The following is a 27,876-nucleotide window of genomic DNA, read 5'->3' as shown; positions in this document are numbered from 1 at the left end:
GCCCAGCCCGGGGGTCCTGGGGGTGCCTGGCTGCACCCCATTGCTGCAGCCCCTCTCGGGGGGCACTTTGCCCTTGCCAGGTCCCCCCAGACTTAAAATCCAGCCTCAGCTGGGGGAGCTGCACTGGGAAAGGAGGGGTCACCCTGGGCCACACTCCCTGGAGCCGCTCTCCCGAGCCCCCCCCTTTTCCCAGGGATGCTTTTCCAGCCTTTCCCAAGCAAAGCCCTTGACTGATGCAAGTGGGTTGTCTCCACCCAGGTCTCTGGTAACTCCACCCTCCTCCTCCTCGCAGCTCCTCCTCCCGGTGCAGAGCCCAGCTGGGATATAAGCGAGTCGCTCAGACAGCCGGGAGCAGCCGAGACAGCTGGGTGGGTGGCGTGGGACGCCGAGCCGTGACCTGTGCCGTGTCCTTCGCCTTGACGCCGGAGCCCATGGCGACGCCTTCGCAGAAGAGAGGCACCCGTAGCGGGGCTTCGGGGACCCCCTTGTCCCCGACCCGCATCACCCGCTTGCAGGAGAAGGAGGACCTGCAGGAGCTCAATGACCGCTTGGCCGTCTACATCGACAAGGTGCGCTCGCTGGAGCTGGAGAACGCCGGCTTGCGGCTCCGCATCACCGAGTCGGAGGAGGTGGTGAGCCGCGAGGTCTCGGGCATCAAGGCCGCCTACGAGTCGGAGCTGGCAGATGCCCGCAAGACCTTGGATTCGGTGGCCAAGGAGAGAGCTCGGCTGCAGCTGGAGCTCAGCAAAGTCCAGGAGGAGCACAAGGAGCTGAAAGCCCGGTGAGTGCCCCGGGGACGGGGGGGGGGACCGTGGTGGGACTGTCACTGTCGTCACGCTTGGCAGGGAGCCGGGAGGGAGGGAGGAAGGAGCAACCTGGAGGAGGCACGGAGAGGGGAAACCCGTGACCCGGCTGGGACAGGAGTGTCCGTGGCAGGGACCGAGAGAGGAGGGAAGCTCTCCCGGCATTCCCGTTCTCCCTCCAAGCGCCATCTTTGGCCGGGATGCCCTTGGAGGGGGGGAATCTGGGAGCAGGGCCATGAGAGCTCGGGGCTGGGGCGAGTGACGTGCCCCGGGCTCGCGGGCAGGGTCTGTGCGATGCGGGATGCTGGGCTGGCGGCCCCTCCGCCTTCGTCATCCTGGAGCTATTCCTAACCGCGCTCCGGCGCAGACCGGGAAGCGGTGCCAGCCAGCTGGCTCCGTCCTGCCCACAGATCTCGCCTGCTCGTCCTATTTTCCTCTGCTGTCTTTGGCACCGGTTAAAGAACCTGCTCGGGTTTTGTTTGCCTTAACCCTCCCTGTGCCGAGCTGTTCCCGCTCTGTGGGGTCCCCCGCTTTGGGGCAAGCGGTGCTTGGGTGACACCAGCACCCCTTTCCTATCGGCTGGCTCTGGGTGACGTGCTCTGGGTCTGCTCTGAGGCTCAAATCCCCCGGCCCCTTCCCATCTGGTTTATATCTTTCCCTTCCTGACAGCAGAAATGCCCACCCTGTTGCCACCTCCCTGCCGCCATCGGGTGCCTCTGCCCTCCCCTCCTCGGGACGGTGGCAGATGCCCAGCGCGGGTCCCCTGGGGACGTGGGTCACGCCGGTGTCACGACGCTGGCCGGGCAGGGACCGGTTGCGGGGCTTCCCTGGGGCTCTGCCAGCCCGTGCGGCGTTGGCATCACAGCCCGGACGTGCCCAGCTCCATGGAAGGAGCACACGGGTCCCTTTCCATCGCCAGCGTTGGCTCGGGGCTGGGCAGTGGCGGGATAACCCCCTCTCCCTCCGTTTCATCTTTTTGCCTCTTACTCTGGCTGTCTTGTTTTGAGTCTGGACCAAATGAGGCTAAAATTAACTTCCTCGGAAGACGCCATAAATATTCTGCCTACTGGGAAGGGAGTGAATGTGCAGCCATTTACAGCTGTCGTTGAAAGCGTGCGGCGTTTCATATTTAGCTTTCTATTTCCCGTGCTCTGTCCTTAGATAAGGCGGCTTCGCTCGTCCTGGTCGCTGCGAGGCAGATCCCGGCTTGCCAGATCCCCAGGATCCGGGAGCGGGCGAGACGAGGAGCCGAGCTGTCGAAAGGCTTTTGCTGCCTGATGCAAACCCAGAACTATCTTGGCCGCGATCTTTCGAGGGCTGGAAAAAATGCCCGGCCTGCAGCCGTCCCTGGCTGAGAGCTGCGTGCTCAGCCCGGAGCTGGCTGTGCCGCAGAGCGGTTCCTGCAAAGAAAAAAATAACATGTTGAGCTTTTTTCCTGCGACGGGCTGCGCTCCTGGAGCTTACTGTGCTTGTTCCCCAATGCTGATGGTTCCCCTGAAAAAGAGCTTTGACTCGAGGGGGTTCCCGAAGAGCGGCTCTCGGTTTGGGGGCAGGTTGCGGTGGGGTTTCGCGCCGCCGTTTTCGGAGAACGGGCGGTGAGCGTGGTTTCTGAGGGAGAGAGGTGTTTCCGTGTGTTGAGTCGTCTCTGAGTCACGGTTTGCGAGGTGGAAGCCGGTGCTGTTCATTCCTGCCTCCGGCGTGTCCCGGCGTCCTTGGGCGGTGGTGTCGGGGCCGCTTTCCAACCCCCAGAATCCCAGCACAGCGCCTGCAGCTCGTCTCGCGTCGCTGGGCACCCCCTCGATGGGGCAGAGCGGCTCGGAGAGGGCCACGCGTCAGCTCCCAGGCTCCGATGTCGCTCCTCGGGCGCAGCTTGGCCGGGCAGCCCCGAATCCCTCGGCGTGGGGGAACGGGGCGGCCGCGAGCCCGGCCCCGCGGACGGGTCGGGAAGGACCCGTGTGCCGGTGTCGTGGCCGGGCAGACCGTGCGGGCGTCGCTCTGCTCTCCGGCTCGGCAGGGAGATACCGGTCCTGCCGGCTCTGCCTGCCCACCCCGAGCCCCTGGGTCAGCACCTTGTCCCCGGTGGTTTCGCCAGCCTCGGTGCCGGGACGCTTTGCTCGGCTAATAAATAACCCGACAGCCCTCTGCTCCCCTCGCCGCCCGCCCCGGGGAAGCACCGGGTATCTCCCACGAGGCAGGCGGATCCGGGGCCGCGTTATCGGCACCCGCAGCATCGCCGCTGCCCGCGGCCCGGGTTGTCTCGCCTGCGCAGAAGGGAGAGCTGGGGGGGGGGGGTCCGGTCATGGCGTGTCTGGCTGCGGGCACGGTGCCCGGTGCTGGTGGAGTCAGCGGGTGCTGGGCCCACCCCGGGAGGGAGAGAGGAGCTGGGTGCTCTGTCTGGGGTGGGGGAGACCGGTCTCACCAGCTACCGACACGCTGGCGCAAGAGCTGCGTGGGTGGAGAGGGTCTGGCCGGGCTGGGGCGAGCGGTGCAGGCAGCTGCCTGCCCTGTGCCTCCTGCCCCCCCCTCTCCTGCCCCACTGCTCGTCCCTTGGGGCTGGACCCTTCCCCCTGCCTGTTCGGCTGCTTTCGATGCCGGTCCAGGAGGGGTTTCCCAAAGCGCCCATCCTTGGGGACCCTCATCCCTGTGGATAAGGGACCCCCTCCGGGCCCTGCTGCCTGGCCCTATGCCACGCGTGTCCCCGGTCCCTGGGCTTTTCCGGCAGCTCCCGAGCTCTGCGTGGCCGCTGGCTGTGCCGGAGCCACCTTTGAGGTGAAGCAAAGGGTGCGGTGAGGGTGGCTGGTGACTCAGGGTGCTGGCATCGTCACCTCCCAGCCCATGGGGAGAGCCAGGGCCGGGCTGGCATGTCCCCATCCCCGGTGTCTGTGACCTGCGATCCCCGAGGAGGGGCAGGCAGGTGGTTTTGGGGGGCACGGGCTCTGGCACGGCACCGGGCTGCTGCGGAGCGATGCTCTGCACCCCGGTCCTGCCCATCGCTCCGTCTCCATGAGCTGGCTGCTGACCCACGGGGTGAAAACGGGAGCCACAGCCCTCGCCTTGCTCCGCTGCGGATCCACCTTGTCCGGATCCCCCAGGCAGGGGTGTGTGGACACAGCCCGTGGGTACCTCCATCCCCAAAAGAGGAGCTCTGGGGGGGGGTTCTCGGTGCCCCGGTCCTGTGGGCAAGGGGTGGCTGTGCTGCGGCCGGCTCCCTCCTCCGAAACAGGAACCAGGCCCTCGTTAGCAGCGGGGTTGATGAGCGATGGCTTCCTGGATTGCAGCCCCTAACCTGATTAAGCCGGTGCCTTGGCAGTGCCTTGTCCCTCCCTGGCCCTGCTTATCATCCCTGGCCCTAATGAGGAAAAATCTCCTGTTTTCCAAAGGTTGTTGCCGGGGGGGGGAAGCTCGTTCAAGGCCAGGGCAAAGGAGGCAGCGGCGAGGGTGCTGGGAGGGCTGGGGTGAATCCCCCAACCCTGCCCCGTCCCAGGTGGATTTTGCCCTGTCCTGGGTTCAGCAATAACCTTCCAGGGAAGAAGAGGTAAAGGGACCCATTTACTGGAGAGGGGGGAAAAAAAAAAGGAAAAGGGAGGAGGAAAAAAGCCTCCTCGCCGCAGGGCTGGGCGCTGCCTCTGCCGCCTTCAGCAGCCATGTGCTTGTGCTGGAACATTTTGCGTGGGGGAGAAACCTCAGAATCCCGGGCTGTTTCCCCTGCTCCGTCTCGTAGGAGCCTTGCCAGGGAAGGAACGGTTTGGCTTGGAGGAGGCTTTGCCCTTTTGGAGCAAACAAAGAACAGCTTGTGCAGCCGGGTGATGCTTTGGGGAGCGGGCGACGCGGAGCTGGGGGTGGTCCAGGACCCCCCGTGCCCCTCGAGGACCCCATTAAACACACCGCTCCGGACTGAGTTATTTTCCCCTGACATCCAAACCCGGCAGCTCGGGATGGCTGGGCAAAAGCTTCGATGCTGAGGCTTTCGTTCGCCCCTGGCTCCTTCTGTGCGGGGTTATTTCTTCGCTGCGCAGACACCCAGCCCCTCTTTTTCCCAGCTTCCCGAGCAGGGTTATCTCAGGCGGAGGAACAGGCTCCAGCGCTTTCGTTTCGTGGCTCTGCTCTCGCCGCTGGCTGCGTCTTCGGTTACCCCGGGCTGGGCCGTCCCCTCGCCGTGCTGCGTGTTGCCGGCGATGAGTGGAGCGAGAGGAAATCCCCTCGAATTAAACATTTTCATGGCAATAGGATCCCCCCTGGCAGGTTAAGGACCTTGACCTCAGAGGTGCGGGATTGAAGAGAAGCAAGCGAGAAGTTCTCTTCGTGGGCTGGTTTTTGGGGTGGGACGGCATCCGTCACCGGCACAGCGCCTAACGCGGCGCGTCCCAGCCTGCCCCGGCCACGCTGGCTGCCACAAGGGTTTTTCAGCCTCACGCACGTCGCTCTGAATCCCGTTAACACTTCGGCTTCCCAGCAGAAGCGAGAGCCTTTGCCGGCGCGGCGTCGGCACAGGCATGCGAAGAGGGCTGCGTGGCCGGGGTGGGGCACACCGAGCTGCCGCTAGCTCCTTATTTTGATAAATTTGTGCCCTTTGGGAGCAGCAGGTCCCTTCCCAGCTACTGGAGAGAGCCCAGCGGAGGGCTACAAGGATGGTGAGGGGACTGGAGCATCTCCCCTACGAGGAGAGGCTGAGGGAGCTGGGCTTGTTCAGCCTGGAGAAGAGAAGGCTGTGAGGGGACCTTAGAAATGCCTACAAATATCTGCAGGGGGGGGTCAGGAGGACGGGGCCAGGCTCTTTCCAGTGGTGCCCAGTGACAGGACAAGGGGCAATGGGCACAAACTGAGGCACAGGAAGTTCCGTCTGAACACGAGGAAGAACTTCTTCCCTCTGAGGATGACGGAGCACTGGAACAGGCTGCCCAGGGAGGTTGTGGAGTCTCCTTCTCTGGAGATATTCAAGACCCGCCTGGACAAGGTCCTGTGCAGCCTGCTGTAGGTGACCCTGCTTGGGCAGGGGGGTTGGACTAGATGACCCACAGAGGTCCCTGCCAACCCCTACTATTCTGTGATTCTGTGACTCTGTGATTCTGGCAGCCAGGATGCGAGGAAGCCACTGGAGCTCTCCCCCTGGTCGTGGCCAAAATCAGGGTGGGCATGGAGGAGCCCCCGGCAAGCGTGAGCCCGATGGATTTGGGATGGGCTGTCCCGGGATAGAGCTGGGAATCGTCTCCTGCTGTCCTGCCACCCGTTTCCCCGTCCTGCTCTCTTTGCCAGGCCGTTTGCTGACCCTGTTCTGCTGCTCGGCGTGTTCCCAAACAGCTGAGGCCGGTGCCATGTGAAACCCCCGCAGCCGCCGTCCGTCACCCGCAGCCCCTCACCGGGGTGTCGGGACTGGGTGCCCACCTGCCTCCGCTCCCTTCCCCTCCTTGCCGAGGGCTGAATAGCCCCAGTGTGACGCTGAACAACTGCGAGGGGCTGGCAGGGTCCCCTCGCCCCGCCGGCTGCGGTGGCAGCTGCAACCCTGGTGGCAGCGGCCACCGTGCCGCAGCCTGGCTCTCGGCCGTGCCGGGGAAGCCGCGTTTCGGTGCGTGAGGGGCGTTGGAGGGTGGGGGTGAAGGGGACCTGGAGCGGGTGGAAGCGGATGAACGAAGCGCGTTGAACCGAGATGCCACAAAAACCAAACTGGGGTCAGGACACCTCTGTTCCTGCACGATGCTGAGTCAGCACAGCCGGCTGCCGATCGTAAACCAATTTCCTTTCCCCGATGAAGGTGAAGGGTGTGTGGCTGGGGTTGTCCTTCGAGTTGTCGCCAGCTGTGATGCTTGATTGCTGCTTTCACATGTTTAGAGCCAGGATGTGCGATAGCAATGGGGACAAAGTTCCCCAACGGCCCGGGCAGCGTGCACAGCGAATGCCCCGCTGCTTGATTACTGTATGTTGTTTAATTACAGGGCTGTACAATTGCAGGTGTCAGTGCCGTGTCCCTGCGAAGCGGTGGTGGAACCAGGGTTAGGAACAAACAGTGGCTCTTGAGAAACCTTGGCATTTTTGCGTCGGGGCTGCGAGTGGCTCAGAAGCACCTCGCAGGAGAGGGTTTCTGATAGCGGAGGTCTCTCAACCCTCTTGGACTAAAGCCACCTCCCGCCACTTGCTCTGGCTCCTGCTTTTGACATCCTCGTCCTCCTGCCGCCTGGCTCAGTGACCCCAGCCAAGCGAAGCTCGGCGTCTCCCTGCTGCTGGAGGCCGAGCTTGGTGGTGCCAATTTGTTGGGGTTGGATTTAATAACAACTTCGGGCCACGCTTTCTCCGTTAAAGCCTCAGCTCTGAGTGGTGTGAGCCCAAAAGCAGTTCAAGCTCTTGACATGGATGTGTAACGTCTGGGCTTCGGAGGGGTGGTAGCGCCGAGGAGACTTGGCCCTGGTGCTCATGGGCACCCAGCTGTTTTCCAGCACTGGGGGTGCCCAACTGCCCCATGGCAACTCCCAGTCCCCACTGGGAAGAGCCACTTGTCCCCCTCTCCTTGCAGTGTGGTGGTCGGGCAGAGCTCTGGGCTCGCTGGTGGCTTTGGGGAGGGCTCTGGATCCAGCCCTGGCCATGCTCACAGAGCTTTTGCAGCCCCGTGGTGAAGCAGGAGGTGAATGGTGGCAATAAATCCTCTGTGCCATGTTTCTTTTTAATGCCTGTCCTCCGTGGGGACAGGGAGGGAGGTCGCAGCGGGGCAGGAGAAGGAGGATGGAAGGGCTGCGCTGGGGCACGAGCGGGGAGATGAGTCAGGCTCAGCTGCGCGTCTTCGGGCTGGAGCAGGGTGCGGCTTCGCCGCGTTTTCGGGAGGCCCCCGGCAGTCACGCTCCTCTGCCCCTTCCTTCCTGGCGTGACGGGTGCTCGGGGATCACCCGCTGCCCGGCAGCATCCGTGGGGTGCGAGGACGTCCCCCTCACCGGGCACCGCGCTGCGCTCGCTCCCCCAGCCATCTCCCCGCGGGCACCACCAGAAATGAAGAGAAGGCTGCGAGGGGACCTAATATGTACTTACAAATATCTGCAGGGTGGGGGTCAGGAGGATGGGGCCAGGCTCTTTCCAGTGGTGCCCAGCAACAGGACAAGGGGCAACGGGCACAAACTGAGGCACAGGAAGCTCCAGCTGAACCCGAGGAAGAACTTCTTCCCTCTGAGGGTGACAGAGCCCTGGCCCAGGCTGCCTAGGGAGGCTGTGGAGTCTCCTTCTCTGGAGATATTCCAGCCCCGCCTGGACAAGGTCCTGTGCAGCCTGCTCTGGGTGACCCTGCTTCAGCAGGAATCACAGAATAGTAGGGGTTGGAAGGGACCTCTGTGGGTCATCTAGTCCAACCCTCCTGCCCAAGCAGGGTCACCCAGAGCAGGCTGCACAGCACCGTGGCCAGGGGGGTTGGAATATCTCCAGAGAAGGAGACTCCACAACCTCCCTGGGCAGCCTGGGCTGGGGCTCCGTCACCCTCCGAGGGAAGAAGTTCTTCCTCATGTTCAGCTGGAACTTCCTCTGCTCCAGTTTGTGCCCGTTGCCCCTTGTCCTGTCGCTGGGCACCACTGGAAAGAGCTTGGCACTGAAAAGAGCTTGGCAATGGAGGGTTGGACTGGGTGACCCACAGAGGTCCCTTCCAACCCCGACCATTCTGTGATTTTGTGAAGGCAGAGTTCTGTGAAGCGGAGCCTTCGCGCCGTGGGTTTTAGGGGGGGGATGAGCAGAGCGCTGCAGAGAGCAGATCCGCTCCTTGGCGTCGTGTTTTCGCAGGCTGCGCTGCCCGCAGAGCCCCCGTTTGCAGGACAGACATGCAGACCTGCGTGTCCCAGCTAGCGCCCGGCGCTGCTTTTTGCAACGCGGCCTTGGCTCTGTCGCTCCAGCGCCAAAAGCTGCCGGCCCGGGGCTTGTCCTGTGGCGAGGGTGTGGGGGCTGAGCGGGGGGGGGGTGATGGGGAGGCTGAAGCCCCTGGCAGTGGCCCCGTTCGCAGGGTGGCTCTGTGCATGTGGAAATTGGGGCTAAATTGCACTTTTCTAGGGATGCCGCGCCCGCAGCCCGTGCGGGTGGGGAAGTGGTTATTTCCCATGGCACGCGCCGAGCTGGTCTGGGCTTCGTGCTGGCAGGGAAGGCGGCCAGAGGTGGGCTGGCAGCTTCTGCCGCCCCGGCTGCGGACGGGAGAGCACAGCAAAACGCCGGTGTTGGTCTTCGCTGCCGCTCATCCCTATGCCAAGCAGCATTTTCCCCGACGGCGTCGCGTTCGGAGCCGTGCCGTGGCAGAGGCAACGCAGCCGGGAGCTGGCCGTGCCGGCAGCCGAAGCGGGCAAACAAGGTGGCTCCAGCGCAGCCCGCCCCGGCCTCAAACAAACCTTGTGGCAGCGTAAACACCTCGCCTGCCTTTATCTGCGCTCTCGGAGCCGGGGTAGGGAACCCTTTTGTTCCCGGGAGGACGGGTGACAGCTGGATCTGACAATCCCCCGCTTTGTTTCTCAGGCAAATTTTGCCAGTCGGAAGCTTTGCGTACCCGGATTTGTGGAAAATGGGGTGAGCTGCTGCTGGAAAAGGAGACCGTGAGCTTGCTCCCTGTTTTGCCTCTCTTGGGTCCTCTCCGCCTCGTCCCGTCTCACCCAGGGGCTCTGTTCCCTGCCGTGGATCGGTGCAGGGGGCAGGCGCTGGCCGGGACGCGGCTTCGTCCCCACGCCGTGGTCGGGACAGTGATGCTCCCATAAGCAGGGCACCCTCCTTGTTGCTTACCATCCCCCCACTTAGGGGCCACAAAGCTTTGCGTTCGGAGATGCCGTCGGACCGTACGTCTCTGCGGGGGGGGAAAGGAGGCAACCACCACCTTTGCATGGCGGCACCGCGTTTCCTCGCTCCCGGGGCTGGGATCTGCATCCGGGCTCCTTCCCTGCTGCCCCAAGTCCTGGCCGCATCCCCAGTGCTGGGTCCCAGCAAAACACGAGCTTACGGCTGGTTCCCCCCCCGGTCCCAAAGATGGGACTGATACGAGTGACTCGGCTCGCTGTTTTGAACTACGTCTGTGAGGCTCCCTCCGCCGTGTCGCACCCTCCCGGGAAACACGGGGAATCCGCGCGTCGTCTGCGGCCTTGAAGGCGGCGTTCTGCGGGCTTTGCGTGTCTCCTTCCTCGGGAGGAGGAGGAGGCAGCGCCGTAACTCGATGCTCTGCGATTTCTGCGGAGGTGCCACGCTAGGAGTCGTCTGAGGTGCCAGAAAAAAATAGTTACAAACAAAACTTTCCCATGAGGTTTGAACTCAATTATTGCAAAAACTGGGATTTGCTGTGTCGGAGTAAGATACTCCAGACTGAGCAAGGTCCCTTAATCACAGAATCCCAGCATGGTCGGGGTTGGCAGGGCCCTCTGTGGGTCCCCCAGCCCAACCCCCTGCCCAAGCAGGGTCACCCAGAGCAGGCTGCACAGCACCGCGGCCAGGCGGGTCTGGAATATCTCCAGAGAAGGAGACTCCACAGCCCCTCTGGGCAGCCTGGGCCAGGGCTCCGTCACCCTCAGAGGGAAGAAGTTCTTCCTCAGGTTCAGCTGGAGCTTCCTCTGCTCCAGTTTGTGCCCGTTGCCCCTTGTCCTGTCGCTGGGCACCACTGGGAAGAGTCTGGCCCCGTCCTCCTGACCCCCCCCCCCCCCCGCAGATATTGATCGGCATTTCTAAGGTCCCCTCGCAGCCTTCTCTTCTCCAGGCTGAACAAGCCCAGCTCCCTCAGCCTTTTCTCATAGGACAGATGTCAATATTTGTCCGTCCTCTTAACGACACGAAGCTGCACTTGTCACCATCGTGAAGGTTCACAGTGTCACAGCAAAGACTGAATTTCCTTGTTCTCTTCCCAAAGGCAGATGTGTGCACAGCGCAAGCGTAAACATAAACAGGCTTTGACAGTATACACAACACCGCAAACTGTTAGTAAATTCCGGCTTGGAAAAACAAGCTTTCTTCTTGTGCCTCTTCTCCTCAAACCTTGTCCTCGGAAGACCGAAAGTGGGTAACGTGGAAGGCGGTGTACGCACAGATTTGAGCGGTGTCTAAAAAAATTATATTTCCAGCACAATTCCAGTCTTTTTTGTAGAGAATCCTGCTTACCCGATGAGGACGTTACTGCTTGGAGCTGTATTTGGGATGGTTTCAGTCTGGGCCATCGAGTGTCTTTTAGAATTCAGAATTTTACGGGAAGCCGGCGGAAGGCGAGCTGGCACGCTCATCGCGTCCGGGTTTGGGTCACGCCGCGCTCGGGCTCGTGAGCGGGGATCGATCCGTGTTTGACCGTGGTTTTCCGAGTGGTCGAGATGTTCAGGTTTTTACAGTCTTTGGTGACGTTTTTTCAGCGAAAAACACAGTTTTTGCAAGCAAGGCACCGGCCCTCTCTCTGGAAACCCCAGGATCAGCCGATCCCCTCGGGACCTGCGTAGATAAAGCCGTTGGCCGGGTGTTTTCCTGCAGACAAGTAGCCGAGCTCCGGGCCCAGACCTGGGGCTGGACCAGTTTGGCCAAATCAGGTTTCAACTGGTAGCACTCGGCATGTAATCCCAGCCTGGAGGCCTGCCTCTTCCAGGTAACCCAGGGTTTTGGTGGCGAAGTGAATCCGTAGGGAAGTTCTGCCCTTGCTTTGCTCGGTCGTCCCCGAGGCTCAGCCGCGAGCGGTGCCGGGGGCTGCGCGCTCCTGGCACTGGTGGCTTCCAGCAGCCGATGCTCGCTCGCTCCCGGCTCTTTGCATCCTCTTTGCGTCCATCTCCTGAGGCTTGCTGCACCCTGGAAAAATGAAAGGCAGCGGTGAAAGGGGCTTTCACGGGCAGCGAGGGGGTTTCACGGGCAGCGAGGGGGGTTGGCGGGCAGCGAGGCACCGGCAGACCCGCTGGGAAGCTGTTCTGCCCGCTCCACGCCGGGACACGTGTCTATGGGGAAGGAGTCCTGCCCCTCCTCTACGCAGACTCGTAGGTTTATGCCTGATGCGAAGCTCGCCCGGGGCCCCCAGAAGCGCAGCGTGGGCAGTGCAAAGCCCAGTCCCGTCCGTTCCCCCACCAACTCCCGCATGGGAGCTGGCGAAACCCCCTTTTCCAGCTATAAAACCCCTCTGGTGATACTGTCTGCCCTTCGAAACCACAGAGCCCTCCCGTAACCAGGGGGGACTCAGCCCAAACAGCGACGTCACTCGGTGACTTGGGATTTCCATTTCCAGCCGCTGGCGAGGGCTGGGATGAGTCACCGGCACTGGCGTGACAGCCCAGTACGGGGAGCGAGTGACACCGGGGCTCCCCAGCCAGCACGGGCTGCGTGAGGCTTTTGAATACGCTATTTATTCGCTGAAATCGTGTTTCTGGGATTTGAGTAGCAAAGAGGGCCGTTGGTCCCACGCTGTGGTCACGTGCGTGGGTTTGGCGCGGTGCTGATGAAGCCTGATTGCTTTTGCCCGTCACGAGGGGCGAGGCTGCGGGGCGTGGGTGCGGGGCGTTCGCTCTGGCGCACCCAGCCAAAGGAGAGGAAAAAAGCTCCTTGATGGTTTTTCGTGGGGAGCGTTTGCGGCCGATTCCTGGAGGCTGCCATCGGGTCCGGTCGCGCTGGACTCTGTGTGCGCCCGCAGCTCCCAGCGAGGCTCCGGCGATGGGGTGTGCGGAGGGGCAGGGACAGCTACGACTTTGGGAACCCCGGACCCGAGGGTCCGTCTGCGCCCCTGCGAAATGCCCTTTTCTGGTTCCCAGTGAAGCAGCAGGCTTGGGGTCATTTCTAGGAGGCAAGGCAAGGCCAGACCCCAGTTCCAGGAGAGGGAAGCCCAGCTCGCAGGAGATGCCAACAAGCCGCTCTCGCTCCGCTGGGGCCACGTGGAGCCGAGCAAACCTCTCAGCCCCAGCGACGAGCGTGCCGGGAGCGTGCCAGGAGCGCGCGGCATGGCCGGCCCCAACCCTGGCACCGGGAAGGGGCTTTGGCACGGCTGACGCTGAAGGGTGGAGGCTGTTTCCGTGCATCCTTGAACGCAGCCGGCACTGGCATCCCTCGGCTGCCGTTTGGCGGGGGTTTTGGTGCCCGACAGGATGCCGGCTCCGCGCAGATGTTGTCCTCGCTATACGTCGCGCTGGCTATTTACGGTTCCCCTGCTAGGAGACCGGCTCGTGTTTATCCTGGTGATCTGGCAAAGGCACAGCGGCACAGATGAGTCAGGAGCTGGGAGAGGCTGCTTTGCCACTTTCCCATTGCCCCACCATGGAGGTTTTCCTAAGACCGCCTTTCCTTATGCTGTCCCGGCTGCTTGCCCAGTGGGGCCATGGTCCCTGGGCTGGGGGCCATGGTCCCTGGGCTGGGGGGGAATGGTCCCTGGGCTGGGGGGAATGGTCCCTGGGGTGGAGAATGATCCCTGGGGTGGAGGGAATGGTCCCTGGGATCGCTCCCCGGGATCGCTCCCCGGTGCTGGAGGCAGCACAGTGCCGCAGCAGCAAGCCCAAGGTGGGGCAGAGCAGGTTTTCCGGGTCCTCCCAGCGATCGGATCCATCACAAAACCTCCCTGAGCCCTCGATGCCTCAGTTTCCCAAGCTGTAAATCTGTCGTGAAGGTTTTTCTGGGGCAGCGTTTCCGCAGTCTTGCGGCGGAGCGGGCTGGTCTGTCGCCGTGCTCCCCGACGGCGAGGTGAGGCAGAAATCCACCGTCCCGGGGGGGGAAAATAAAGATTTCTAGATGGGACGTGAACTCCCCGGACTTGGCACCTTGTCCGGCGTGGGACGGCTGAGACGTGGAGACAGGGAAGGAGGGGAACGCCCGTTTCCCCCACTGGCTCCATCCCACGCCGTTGGGTCCCCTCCCAGCGTGCGGAGCTCGGCGCTGCCGGCCGGGAGCACCCCGCGCCCCAGTAATGGTGGGAAACCAACGGGTGTTTTCCTAAAACGCATCCCGTGGGCTTTGGCTCCCCGGAGAGGGTTGGCACAGCCTGGCGGGGAGCGTGCCCAGAGCTGCTCGCCTCCCGTGAGCTGCGACAGCTCGGGTCCGGCTCGGCTTTTCCAGAGGGAGAGCCCGGATCTGCTGGGATTCCGGGCTGGGATTTTGGGGCAGAGCGGGAGCAGCTCCTGGGTGCTGCTCTGCGGGGCTGAGCCTGAAGCTTCTGCAGGGAGCGGCCACCCCAAGGGTCTGCAGCCCCGGGCCTCGCTGCAGCCGTCGCAGCCGCTTCGCAGGCTCCTTCCCGTGTCTGTGCAGAGCGCGGTCAGACCGGGTCCAACTTTCCACCAACATTTGGATTTTCTGGCAGCTCAGCTGCAATTTTCTTTTTTATTTTTTTTTTCTCTCTTCTCCTTCCTGCTTTTAAAAGCTAAAAATAAAAACGTCTTGAGGCCCTTTTTCCCTCCATCTTTTTCTCTGGGGACATTTGTTGCTCAAGGATTTGGTGCCCCTGTTGTGCTTTCTCCCGTTGGCTCCGACAGATGCTGGTTTTTACACGCCACTCTCCTGGCACAGGGGATCAAATCCTGCGGGACGCTGAGCCCACGTCCCCTGGCCCCAGGCACACAGCCGTTCAGGGTGGGTCCCTGCTTCCCTTTGGCTGCCGGAGGATTTGGGATCTTTTAGGATATAACAGGCAGGACGGGGAGACCAGTGAAACCCCCCGGGGAGGAGTAGGAGGAGGAGGAAGGTCCCTGTTCGTCCCCTCGCCGAGGGAAGTGGGAGCGACACAGCTGCCATGAAAGTTTTTATTTTTAGCCCAGCGCCAGCTGGAGCCCGGGAGGCTGCGAGGGAAATAAAAGCAGGACTGAGCGGGAGGCGAGGGGAGAACCCAAACCCTGGCTGGGCTGGAACGGGGGTCGCAAGGGCTCGCGTGGGTTGGTGGGCACCGAGGTCCGTGGCGAGCAAGAGGGCTTGCGGGCGTGCTGAGGTCTGAGCTGCAGGCTGCTGGGTTTGGAGTCAGGGCTGTGGTTTGAATCCCAGAATCCCAGCATGGGGGGGGGGTTGGGAGGGCCCTCTGGGGATCCCCCAGCCCAACCCCCTGCCCAAGCAGGGTCGCCCAGAGCAGGCTGCACAGGACCTTGTCCAGGCGGGTCTGGAATATCTCCAGAGAAGGAGACTCCACAGCCTCCCTGGGCAGCCTGGGCCAGGGCTCCGGCACCCTCAGAGGGAAGAAATTCTTCCTCGTGCTCAGCTGGAGCTTCCTCTGCTCCAGTTTGTGCCCGTTGCCCCTTGTCCTGTCGCTGGGCACCACTGGAAAGAGCCTGGCCCCATCCTCCTGACCCCCCCCACAGATATTGATCAGCATTTCTAAGGTCCCCTCGCAGCCTTCTCTTCTCCAGGCTGAACAAGCCCAGCTCCCTCAGCCTCTCCTCGCAGGAGAGATGCTCCAGTCCCCTCCTCATCCTCATAGCCCTGCGCTGGACTCTCTCCAGTAGCTCCTCGTCTTTCTTGAACTGGGGAGCCCAGCACTGGACCCAGCACTGCAGATGGGGCCTCTCCAGGGCAGAGCAGAGGGGGAGGAGAACCTCCCTTGACCTGCTGGCCACACTCAGTGCTCCCCAGGATCCCACTGGCCTTCTGGGCACCCAGGGCACGCTGCTGGCTCATGGTCACCCTGTCGTCCCCCAGCACTCCCAGTCCCTCTCCGCAGAGCTGCTCTCCTGCAGGTCAGCCCCAGTCTGTACTGGTGCCTGGGGTTGTTCCTCCCCAGGTGCAGGACCCTGCCCTTGCCCTTGTTGAACTCCATCGGGTTCCTCTCCGCGCAGCTCTCCAGCCTGCCCAGGTTTGAAGGACGGTGGGGGAGATGCTCAGGTCCCAGAGAGCTGTGTCACGCAGCCCTCCAGACTCGCCGGAGGAAAGGACAGGACAGGCTTCGTGTCACCCCTCTCCTTGCTGCAAAACCGCTCCCAACTCAGCCCGGCAGCCAGCGAGCCCCGAGCTCCCGTCGCTGTTCCTCGCCGGTGTAACCTGGAGCTGAGCGCGGGAGGCTTTGAAGGAAGAGGGATTTGTCCTCGAGTCTTCTGGGATTGACCATGGGGCTTTCTAGGCATCACCACGCCTTGCCCTGAGCCTTGGGTGCCTCCGGTCCCTGGAGAGGGTGAACCTGTCACCGCTGCGGAGACGCAAGTGTAGCCATCAGCATTTTCCCCTCCGTCTTTCACTTGTGAATGGTAACGGTGATCCCTAACGAGCCGGTGGCTTCAGGGTGTGCCCGGCGCTGCCCAGGCCGTGAGCCCCAGCCCAAAGACCCAGTTCAAGAAAGATGAGGAGCTACTGGAGAGAGTCCAGCGCAGGGCTGCGAGGATGAGGAGGGGACTGGAGCATCTCTCCTGCAAGGAGAGGCTGAGGGAGCTGGGCTTGTTCAGCCTGGAGAAGAGAAGGCTGAGAGGGGACCTTAGAAATGCCGATCAGTATCTGCAGGGGGGGGTCAGGAGGACGGGGCCAGGCTCTTTCCAGTGGTGCCCAGCGACAGGACAAGGGGCAACGGGCACAAACTGGAGCAGAGGAAGCTCCAGCTGAACCCGAGGAAGAACTTCTTCCCTCTGAGGGTGACGGAGCCCTGGCCCAGGCTGCCCAGGGAGGTTGTGGAGTCTCCTTCTCTGGAGATGTTCCAGACCCGCCTGGACAAGGTCCTCTGCAGCTTGCTGTGGGTGACCCTTCTTCGGCGGGAGGGTTGGACTGGATGACCCACAGAGGTCCCCTCCAAGCCCCACCATTCTGTGATTCTGTGACCCCCAGCTGTACCCGGGTCTCTGCAGCCAGCCCGGCGAGCGAAGAGCTACAGGAGCAAAACGCCAAGGGCAAGCTCTTCCCGGAGTGAAGGGATGGTTAACTCGGTCAAGGACAGCAGGATTAAACCCTCCGGCAGTGCTGGGGCGGCCACGCTGGCTGCAAGGGCGAGCCGCTGCCAGATGGGAAAACTCAGCCTCAAATGTTGCTTCCAAGGAGCCGAGGAGGCTGCGGATCTGCTCCCAGATGGCATTTTTGTCCTGTGAGTCACTGGCATGAAAGGAGTGGGTTGCACGGGAAGGACTCGGCGGAGCGTTGCTCCGGCAGCCGGCTCCGGCAAGCGGGCTCGCTGGTTATCGAGCGTGGTGGGGCCTCGGAACAACTTCTCTGTGCCGGCTCGGGGCAGAAAGCAGAAAGAAACGCAGGAGAATCTGCTGTCGGCCAAGCGAGGAGTTCCCCAAAGGAGCTTCCCAAGCCTAGGAACGCCGGGCAGTGCTCGTCCCGCGGTCCCGTTCCCCGTGGGCGGGTGCGAGGAGGAGTGGAACCTCCTCGGCGTCTCGCTGCCAACATTGCTGGTCCTGCCACGGGGCCAGATCCTGGGGCAGGCTGAGCACGGAATGGTCGGGGTTGGAAGGGCCCTCTGTGGGTCACCCAGTCCAACCCTCCCGCCGAAGCAGGGTCACCCAGAGCAGGCTGCACAGCACCGCGGCCAGGCGGGGCTGGAATATCTCCAGAGAAGGAGACTCCACAACCTCCCTGGGCAGCCTGGGCCAGGGCTCCGGCACCCTCAGAGGGAAGAAGTTCTTCCTCGGGTTCAGCTGGAGCTTCCTCTGCTCCAGTTTGTGCCCGTTGCCCCTTGTCCTGTCGCTGGGCACCACTGGGAAGAGCCTGGCCCCATCCTCCTGACCCCCCCCTGCAGATATTGATCGGCATTTCTAAGGTCCCCTCTCAGCCTTCTCTTCTCCAGGCTGAACAAGCCCAGCTCCCTCAGCCTCTCCTCGCAGCAGAGATGCTCCAGTCCCCTCCTCATCCTCGCAGCCCTGCGCTGGGCTCTCTCCAGCAGCTCCTCATCCTTCTTGAACTGGGGAGCCGAGCACTGGACAGAGTACCCCAGATGAGGCCTCCCCAGGGCAGAGCAGAGGGGAAGGAGAACCTCCCTCACCCTGCTGGCCACCGTCTGTGCCGCCAGCCACTCCCCGGTGTTTTATTTCTCCCCATGATCTAATGGCTCGGGTGCGTGCTCGCCGCCCCAGGAATGCGTACCACGCGTCGGCGCGCAGCCGGCGCTCGCCCGCGGCTGAGGGGCACCGCAGCCGGCACCAGGCCTGGCCCCGTCCTGCCTCCACGCGTCCGACACCCGATTTGGAGGGACGTGGCGTGGCAATCTCTGCCGTGAGCCGTCCTGGTGCCGACAGCCGCTGCGTGCCGCGGAAAGAGCATCGGGTCTGTTCTTTTTATAGGCCCTACCAAAATAGCGTCAGGCCGTGTTTTGGTGTTTTGGTCGGATCGGGTTCCTCGGGCGCACGGCGCTGTCTCGGGGCTGCGAGGAACGGCCGTGACCTGCGGTCGGGGGGCTCGAAAAGCAAGGGGGGAAATGGAGGCACGGGATGGCACGGTGGCTCCGGCGTTGCACAGCGGTGCCGGAGCCCGGTGCACCCGTCCGCAGCCCGGTGCTGGGCGGCTGAGCCGGGCCTGGGGCCGCAGGAGACCGGCGTCACCCCAAGTGACAGCGGGGCTGAGCTCCCGGCGAGGCAGCCCCCGGCCCTGGCTCATCGCCCGGTGCCCCCCGTCCGCCCCAGGGACAGGCACCGGCGCTGGCACCGGGGCACGGGGGGTCTCTGCCCGGCTGCTGCCGTGGCTGGGTGGCTGCTGCGCCCTCCAGCACCATCGCTCCGCTGCACCGCGCAGCCCCGTGCCGCACCGTGCCACGCTGCACCGCGCTCCACCGTGTCACGCCATGCTGCACCGTGTCACACCGTGCTGCACCGTGTCACTGCATGCTCTGCTGTGCCATGCCGTGCTGCACTGTGCCACGCCGCACCATGTCACACTACACCGTGCTGCACCGTGTCACACCATCCTGCACCGTATCATGCCACGCCGCACTGTGCCATGCCATGCCGCAGCGTGCCACACCATGTCACACCACACTGCACCGTGTCACTGCATGCTGCACTGTGCCATGCCGTGCCGCACCATACTGTGCCACACCATGTCACAGCATGCTGCACCATGCCACGCCGTGCCACACCACACCGTGCCGCACGGTGTCATGCCATGCTGCACTGTGCTGTGCCGCACTGTACCACACCATGCCACACCATGTCATGCTACACTGTGCTGTACCGTGTCACGCCACGCTGCACTGTGTCACACCATGCCGCACCATGCCGTGCTGCATCATGTCACGCCACGCGGCACTGCACCGTGTCACGCCATGCGGCACCACGTCGCACCACGCCGTGCCACACCACGCTGTGCTGTGTCGTGCCATGTTTCATCGTGTTATGCTCTGTCGTGCTGTGTTGTGCCGTGTCACACTGTGTCGTGCTGTGTCACGCTGTGTCGTGCTGTGTCGCCGTATCACGCCGGGTCACACCATGTCGTGCTGTGTCACGCTATGCTGTACCGTGTTGGGCCGTGTTGTGCTGTGTCGCACCGTGTCACAGCGTGTTGCCCCAAGTCACGCCACGTTGCACTCTGTCACGCTGTGTCATGTTATGCCGTATCACACCATGTCACGCTGTGTTGCACTGTGTCACACCATATCACACCGTGTCACACCATGTCGTACCATGTCCCACCATGTCATGCCGTGCTGCGCCGTGTCCCACCAAGTTGTGCTGTGTCGTGCCGTGTCACACCATGTCATGCCATGTCCCACCATGTCCCACCATGTCACATCATGTCGTGCCGTGTCACACCATGACGCGCTGTGTCGTGCCATGTCCCACTGTGTTGCGCCATGTCCCACCACATCGTGCCGTGTCGCACCGTGTCCCACCATGTTGTGCCGTGTCACACCATGTCGCACCGTGTCTCACCGTGTCGTGCCATGTCGCGCCATGTCACACCATGTCCCACCATGTTACATCATGTCATGCCATGTCACACCATGTCGTGCCGTGTCCCACCACGTCGCGCCATGTCACACCATGTCGCACTGTGTCTCACCATGTCCCACCGTGTCACACCATGTTGTGCCATGTCGCACCGTGTCACAACGTGTCCCACCATGTCGCACTGTGTCTCGCCATGTCGCGCCATGTCCCACCATGTCGCGCCATGTCCCACCATGTCGCGCCGCTCCGGCACAGCCCTGCTCCGCAGTGCCCCCTAGCGGCTGCAGCCTGCCTCGGGTGTGTGCCGCGCCCACGGGCACCTCCCGCTCGCCCGCGTTCCCCGGCCCTCGCTGCTCTGCCGGGTCCAAACCGGCGCTGGTCGGGACCCACCGGGGTCGTGGGCGGGCGGATGGGTGCCAGGGACCACCCTGTGACTCTCGGGGGGCCATCAGAGGGGTGTGGACGTGATGACTGGGTGCCGGGGACCACACCGCAACTCTTTGATGGCCATCAGAGGGGTGTGGACGTGTTACCTGGGTGCAAGGGACCATCCCGTGACTCTTTGGTGGCCATCAGACAGGTGTAGACATGATGCCTGGGTGCCGGGGACCATCCCATGACTCTTTGGTGGACGTCAGAGGGGTGTAGACATGATGCCTGCGTGCCAAGGACCACCCCGCAACTCTTTGGTGGCCATCAGAGGGGTGCGGATGTGATGCCTGGGTGCCGGGGACAAACCCGCGACTCTTTGGGGGGTGTCAAAGAGTTGTGTAAGTGATGCCTGGGTGCCAAAGACCACCCAGCGACTCTCGGGGGGCCATCAGAGGGGTGTGGACATGATGCCTGGGTGCCAGGGACCACCCTGCAACTCTTTGGTGGCCATCAGAGGGGTGTGGAAGTGATGTCTGGGTGCCAGGGACCACCCCGTGACGCTTTGGTGGACATCAGAGGGGTGCAGACGTGACGCCTGGGTGTCAGGGACCACCCCATGACTCTTGGGGGGCCGTTGACCACCCCATGACTCTTGGGGAGCCGTCAGAGGGGTGCACATGTGATGCCTGGGTGTCGGGGACCACCTTGCGACTCTTTGGTGGCCATCAGAGGGGTGTGGACGTGATACCTAGGTGCCGTGGACCACCCCATGACTCGTTGGTGGGCCATTAGAGGGGTGCGGACTTGATGCCTGGGTGTCAGGGTCCACCCCATGACTCTTGAGGGGCCGTTGACCACCCTGTGACTCTTGGGGAGCCGTCAGAGGGGTGCACATGTGATGCCTGGGTGCCAGGGACCATCTTGCGACTCTTTGGTGGCCATCAGAGGGGTGTAGACATGATGCCCACGTGTCAGAGACCACATCATGACTCTTTGGTGGCCATCAGAGGGGTGTGGACGTGACACCTGGGGTGAGGGTGCAACGCGTGGGTTCTCCCCGCCGTGCCGCTCACCCGCTGCCTTGCAGGAACGCCAAGAAGGAAGGGGACCTGCTGACCGCCCAGGCGCGCCTCAAGGACGTGGAGGCTTTGCTGAACTCCAAGGAGGCTGCGCTCTCCACAGCCCTGGGCGAGAAGAGGAGTCTGGAGTCGGAAGTGCGGGACCTGAGAGCACAGGTGGCCAAGGTGAGTGGTGGCAGGGCTGTCCCCAACTGCCCCAGGGACCCCCCAGGTCCCCTCCGTGCCAGGGGACGGCTGGGTGGTGGGTCCCCGGCCAGCGCCGGGTCCAGTGCCTGGATGGTCCCCCGGAGCCCGCTGGGACGATGCTTCTCGCTTGCCCGCAGCTGGAGAGCGCCTTGGGCGAAGCCAAGAAGCAGCTGCAGGACGAGATGCTGCGCCGCGTGGACGCCGAGAACCGGCTGCAGACGCTGAAGGAAGAGCTCGAATTCCAGAAGAACATTTACAGCGAGGTGAGGCGTGACGTGCCCCCCACCCCGGGTGTGGTGTCCCCATCCCCGAGCTGATCCCACCCCGAGGTGACACCGTGTCCCCTGACCCGTCCCCAGGAGCTGCGGGAGACCAAGCGCCGCCACGAGACCCGGCTGGTGGAGATCGACAACGGGCGGCAGCGGGAGTTCGAGAGCAAGCTCGCCGAAGCCTTGCAGGAGCTGCGGTGCCAGCACGAAGCCCAGATCAGGCTTTACAAGGACGAACTGGAGAAGACCTACGGGGCGAAGGTGAGCAGCACCCGCCCGCCGCCGTCCTCGTCCCGCCCTGCCCCGCGGCGTGCCGGTGGGCGGAGGGTGCTGGGGATGCGAACCCACCCGTCTTGTCCTCCAGCTGGAGAACGCCAAGCAGTCGGCCGAGAGGAACAGCAACATGGTGGGCGCTGCCCACGAGGAGCTGCAGCAGGCCCGCATCCGCATCGACACACTCTCCTCCGAAGTCAGCCAGCTGCAGAAGCAGGTGGGTCAGGACCACGGGGTTCCTCCCGATGTCCATTCCCCGGGGATGGTCCCCTCCTGGGGACGGCCCCAGGTGGAGCAGCCGCCCTCACCTTCTCTCCCCGCACAGTTGGCGGCCAAGGAGGCGAAGCTGCACGATTTGGAGGACATGCTGGCCAGGGAACGCGAGACCAACCGGCGCCTGCTCTCCGACAAGGACCGGGAGATGGCCGAGATGCGGGCGCGCATGCAGCAGCAGCTGGATGAGTACCAGGAGCTGCTGGACATCAAGCTGGCTCTGGACATGGAGATCAACGCCTACCGCAAGCTGCTGGAGGGCGAGGAGGAGCGGTGAGCACGGCGGGGGGCTGCGGCCGGTGGGCTGTGCGGGTCCCAGCCCTCGTGTCCTCACCGACTCCATCTCGCCTTCTTCTCCTGCCCAGACTGAGGTTGTCCCCCAGCCCTTCCTCCCACAAAGGCCCATCCCGGAGCCACTTGTCCACCCCGGGCTCCTCCAAGAAGAGGAAGCTGGAGGATGGCGAGAGCCGGACCAGCTTCTCCCACCACGCCCGGACAAGCGGCCGCGTCGGCGTGGAGGAGGTGGATCTGGAGGGCAAATTCGTCCGTCTCAGGAACAAGTCCAACGAGGTGCGTTTGCCTTCGGGGAGGATCCTTGGGGCGCCCCACGGGCAGGAGGTGAACGGGGACAAGCTGGGAGGAACCGGGGCGGGGGATCTCAGGGTTGCTGCTCTCTCTCTCGCAGGACCAGGCGATGGGGAACTGGCAGATCAAGCGGCAGAACGGAGACGATCCCCCCATCACCTACCGCTTCCCCCCGAAGTTCACCCTGAAGGCTGGCCAGGTGGTCACGGTGAGTCGCTGCCCGGCGAGGGATCCAGCCGAGGTCCCCAACCGTTGGTGACGCCGAGCCAAGGGCGCAGGCTCCTCGGCACGTGGCTTTTCTGGGGTCTGGGCTCCGCAGACCTGAGACGTGGCTTTTCTCTCTGCTTTTCTCCCTAGATCTGGGCCTCGGGGGCTGGGGCGACCCACGCCCCCCCCAGCAACATGGTGTGGAGAGCCCAGAGCAGCTGGGGCTCTGGAGACAGCCTGCGCACCGCCCTGATCAACTCCAGCGGGGAGGTGGGAGCCCGACGGCAGCACCGGCTCGGGGGGGCACAGGGGGGTCAGCAGGCACCAACCCCCCCCCCAACTCCTTCGCTGTTCCCCCGCAGGAGGTGGCCATGCGGAAACTGGTCCGCACCGTGATCATCAACGATGAAGATGAGGATGAGGACGATGATGAGGTGAACATCCACCACCGCCATCACCACGTGAGTCCTGTGCTGGCGAAGGGGTTGGTCCCGGGAGGGTCCGTAGCAGGGGTGCTAGGAGAGCTCGGGTCTGGTCCCAGTCAGGGTGGGAGGCAGCTCAGCGTCACGCAGGATCAGGCCTTATGGGAGAAGGCTGCTGTGGAAACAACCACATGGGAGAAGCCAACAGAGCTCTGGCACCTGGAGAAGATTAGAGACCTTGCTGGAAGTCATCTCCAACCCTGAGCAACCCTGACCTGCCACAAAAAGGGCTGGAGGAGCCGGGCGGGAGGCTGAGCAGGGACCGCGCATCGCTCGGAGGTGGAGGACAAGGCGGTGGGAAGGTGATGGACGACACTTCTCCGCGGCAGCTGCTCCATCGTCTGCGCTTCACGAGGGCGCTGGAACGAATCCAGAGGTGACTTTGTCCTTGCTCTCAGCCCATCGCTCCGCTCGCGGAGCTGAAACGTGCACCGGGAAGAGCAGCGGGCAGCGAGCAGGCAGCGTGCCCGGAGCTGAGCTGCAGCCGCTTCTCCCCGCGTCGAAGAAAACATCCCTGGCTGCAGCCCAGGAGCCCCCGCCAGCCCGTCCCGCGGGGAAAGATCTGTCCCACGCACGAGATGCCCGCAGGAATCGTGCGCGGAGAGATGCCGTCACCGCCACGCTGTGCCTCCACGCTGGCGAAGAATCTGCCGGATGCCGCTGGCCGGGGCTCGGGGTGACAGGAGCGGGACGGGCCGTCCGTCGCCCGCTTTCCTTGGGGTCCTCTGGAGCTGGAGAGCCGTGCCGAGACGGAGATCGATGGTCTCGATGATGGAGGATGATCGATGGCGGAGGAGACAGCGCTGCCCATTCGTCTGGAGGCTGAATCCTTGCCGAGAGCGAATTTCCCGTTGGAAAGCAGTCAGCCTGCGCTCTGCCAGGCGGCGAGGAAGAGGATGCTCTTAGCTAAGCACAAGAGAAGCACAATTAAGAGATCTCCTGCGTGCCGAGAGCCCGGGGTGCAAGGACGGGGCAGCAGGGCCAGTTCACCCATCGGCAGTGTGCCAGCCCCAGTAATTTGGGGTTATAAATATAATAATAATTTATGATTTTGAAATGACATGATGGAGAGGATGGGAGGAGCGCGGACCCTCTTGGAAGATTAACTTGAAGAGCCCTCCTGGGTGACACCGGTGCTGCCGCGGTGCTCAGGGCAGGGCGCTCAAGGTCGTTTTGTCCGTCCTTCCCCTCCCCGTCTAGGGTAGCTGCGCTGCCTCTGGGGACCCCGGCGAATACAACCTCCGCTCGCGCACGGTGGTCTGCGGCACGTGCGGTCAGCCGGCCGAGAAGCCGGGCAACCCGAACTCCGGTATCAACACCGTCTCCTCGGGCTCGTCCACTTCCAGCGTGACCGTCACCCGCACCTACCGCAGCGTCGGCGACTCCGGCGCCATCGGACACCTTGGGGACACCTTGGTGGGCAGCAGGACCTACCTCCTGGGGAACTCCAACCCCCGTAAGCAGGTTCGTGCCGTTTCCAGACCCCGGGGCCGGGCTGGCCCTGTGCTGCCGGGTCTCCACCCTGTCCCTGCTCATCCTTTCTCCACAAGGCAGCGCGGCAGGGGGTCCCTTCCTCTCTTTCCTCGCCTCCTTTCGGCTTTTCCCCTTGGCCCGGGCGCCTTCGGGCTCGCACAAGCCTCTTGATAAAGGGAGTGCAGAGTCTGAAAGGGCTTGAGAAGGATGTGGCCGTAGCGTCTCCGCACCCCGTGCCGTGCTCGGCGGCCCCGGAGCGTCCCTCAGCCTCCGCGGCTTCTTCCACACTGCCGAGCCTTATTCACGCTGGTGACGCGGATAGTTCAGCGCTTGAATATATTTATTTATAATAGATATAAATACCCTTACTATCATATATACTACTGGAGAGATATAATATATAGAAATACCCTTAATATCATATATGCTACTGGAGGGAGTCCAGTTCTGAGCTCCCCAGTTCAAGAAAGATGAGGAGCTACTGGAGAGAGTCCAGCGCAGGGCTGCGAGGATGAGGAGGGGACTGGAGCATCTCTCCTGCGAGGAGAGGCTGAGGGAGCTGGGCTTGTTCAGCCTGGAGAAGAGAAGGCTGCGAGGGGACCTTAGAAATGCCAATCAATATCTGCAGGGGGGGTCAGGAGGACGGGGCCAGGCTCTTTCCAGTGGTGCCCAGCGACAGGACAAGGGGCAACGGGCACAAACTGGAGCAGAGGAAGCTCCAGCTGAACCCGAGGAAGAACTTCTTCCCTCTGAGGGTGCCGGAGCCCTGGCCCAGGCTGCCCAGGGAGGCTGTGGAGTCTCCTTCTCTGGAGATATTCCAGCCCCCCTGGCCGCGGTGCTGTGCCCCCTGCTCTGGGTGACCCTGCTTGGGCAGGGGGTTGGGCTGGGGGATCCCCAGAGGGCCCTGCCAACCCCCCCATGTTGGGCTTCTGGGATCAGTCGATATTGTCACCCTCCTACATTACCAATTCTCAATTTTCTGACTTCAATGCTATAAATACCGCAGCCAGGGAGCATTTATTGTACCCCGGGGGCCAGGGCGGACGAGGGCCGGGGGCACCGTGGGCGGCCGGAGGGTCCCGCGTGGGCGCTGCTGCCTCCTCTGCAGCCAGAGCAAACGGGCGCTGACGCTGAGTTCTTTTTCATTTTCTTCTTTTTCTTTCTTCCCCCCAGGCTCAGGCTGTGCAAAACTGCAGCATCATGTAACTCCGTGGCACCATTCCTGTGTTTCCTGGCCGTCTCGAGCTAGTTTTTTTTCCCCAAAGCAAAAGAAAATGTTTTTTTCCTTGAAAAACAAGAGATTAAAAACCAAGATTGTCTTTTTTTTTTTTTGTTTTCTATAGCAGGAATTTTATATATATATATATATATAAAAAATGCTAAAAGATGCTTTGATTTTTTTTTTTGTAAAGAAAAAAATCTATTTCTATAAAAAAAAAACCAAACAAAAAAAAGCTTTTCAGCTTCAAAAATTTTTTTAAAACTTCTGCCAAAGACACCGAGGAATTGCGTTTACTGAAAGCCATGCAGGAAGAGATTGTAGTTTAAGCGCTCTCTAGACGATATCTTTTTTGCCAAAGCTTTTTATATAGGACTGGGAGAAGCCAAGCCGGGCCCGTCCGAGCCGCGCGCGCCCGCGTTGCGCCGGATCGGCCGCGGTGCCGGGGCCGAAGCCGAACCGCCAGCCCCGACGCTGTCGCGGCTGTGCCGGTGGGCGCGTGCCGGGGAGGGTCGCTGCCTCCAGCACCGCACGGCGCCTTTGCCACCCGTATTTTGGGTTTTTTTCTTTTTGGATCCGAACCCGAAATCGCCTCTTTTTTTCTATTTTTCGGGGGGGGGTTTGTTTCACCGCCGTGCTGGTGCGGGGGGCTCCCGGCAGCTCGTGGGCGATGCCCCGCGTCCCTCCGCGGCCGGGCGGGCGTTGCCCCCTCCCCAGCCCCTCGCCTCTGTGCTCTCCCATCGCTCCACGTACTGTATCGCCCATCCGAGGCACCTCGTGCCCTTGGGGTTTTCTTTATTTTGGGGGTTTTTTTTTTTAAGCAGCCGAGTTGTGCCTTAGCCGAGGCGGGGGCCGCTCCGGAGCAGGGCTGGGAGCCCCGCGCAACCCCGCATGGCGTCGAGGGGAGATGGAGTAGGCGAAGTGAAAACCCACCGGAGCCGCATCCCGGGACCAGATGGGTTTGGTGGATGGGGTGACGGAGCTCGGACCCGGTGGGGACACCCTTGGACCCCCTCTGTGGGGGCTGCTGCACCCAGTGGGGTTCACCCCTGTTTTTCTCGGCTGTGGGTAGCGGGGCTCTTCTCCGGTGGTGGGAGCTCAGGAGTCCTTTTCAGGGCAGGATGAGGCCGAGGATGCTTAGTGCAGGACAGGGCTGGTTTGCCAGGAGGGCACCGAGGAAGTTTTTTGGTTTGAGTGAGGGGGATTTTGGGGTCCAGCACCGGCAGCTCCCCCCTCCATCCCGCCGGAGTTTGAGTTGTGAGAGTCCAACTCCAGCCGGTTGACGGAGATTTCAGCTTTTGGCTTCGATTGGGGAATGCCTACAGCACCCCCTGCCTCGAGTGCGGCCCGGGGGCAGGATCGGGCCCCCAGCCCGAGCCCCCCCCGGTCCGGCGGGATCTGCTGAGACCGCGTATGTATCTGTGCTTGCAAAGCTTCTGTATTACTGCCTGTATTTCCTTCCAGAATCAATACAGCCGCACCCTTCCCACCCCGTCTGCTGTCGTCATTGCCGTCCGGGGGGGCTGGCGAATCGGAGGGGGGGGCTTCGCTGCACCCCAGCCTGGTGCTCACTCTTGGCCCGGAGCGGGGGGGCTGGAGATCTCTTTTACCCCCCCAGGCAGGGCTGGGGCTCAGCACCCTACCATGGATAGGGGGAAAGCAGGGGGTCCGGTGGGAGTCCCCCCCAGGGTGGGATGGGGCAGCCGGGGTCCTTGCAGGGCCGGGAGTCCCCCAGGCGCCGACGCAGAGAAGGGCTGGTGGGGAGGGGGTGGAATAAGGAATTCGGTGGATAAGGAATTGGTTGGATGGTCGCAGCCAAAGGGTAGTGGTCAACGGCTCAGTGTCCGGATGGAGACCAGTGACGAGTGGAGTCCCTTGGGGGTCCGTACTGGGACCGCTGCTGTTCAATATCTTCATCAATGACATGGACAGCGACATCGAGTGC

The 27,876-nt window shown here is 62.7% G+C and overlaps 1 protein-coding gene across 1 annotated transcript; it reads left to right on the top strand.

The window, feature by feature from the left end:
* Positions 1–324: 324 nt before the first annotated feature.
* LMNA (lamin A/C) lies at positions 325–27,420 on the top strand. Its single transcript, XM_075445400.1, has 12 exons — positions 325–781; positions 20,973–21,129; positions 21,288–21,413; positions 21,510–21,680; positions 21,784–21,909; positions 22,018–22,238; positions 22,331–22,535; positions 22,651–22,758; positions 22,908–23,027; positions 23,120–23,218; positions 24,440–24,703; positions 25,886–27,420. Exons 1-12 carry the CDS (start codon positions 432–434, stop codon positions 25,916–25,918), a joined length of 1,980 nt encoding a protein of 659 aa, XP_075301515.1. The 5' UTR covers positions 325–431; the 3' UTR covers positions 25,919–27,420.
* The last annotated feature ends 456 nt before the right edge of the window (positions 27,421–27,876 follow it).

The sequence above is a fragment of the Opisthocomus hoazin genome, chromosome 30 (assembly GCF_030867145.1).
Source record: "Opisthocomus hoazin isolate bOpiHoa1 chromosome 30, bOpiHoa1.hap1, whole genome shotgun sequence".
Taxonomy (NCBI): Eukaryota; Metazoa; Chordata; class Aves; order Opisthocomiformes; family Opisthocomidae; genus Opisthocomus; species Opisthocomus hoazin.
This window is presented reverse-complemented; position numbering and strand designations above follow the sequence as displayed.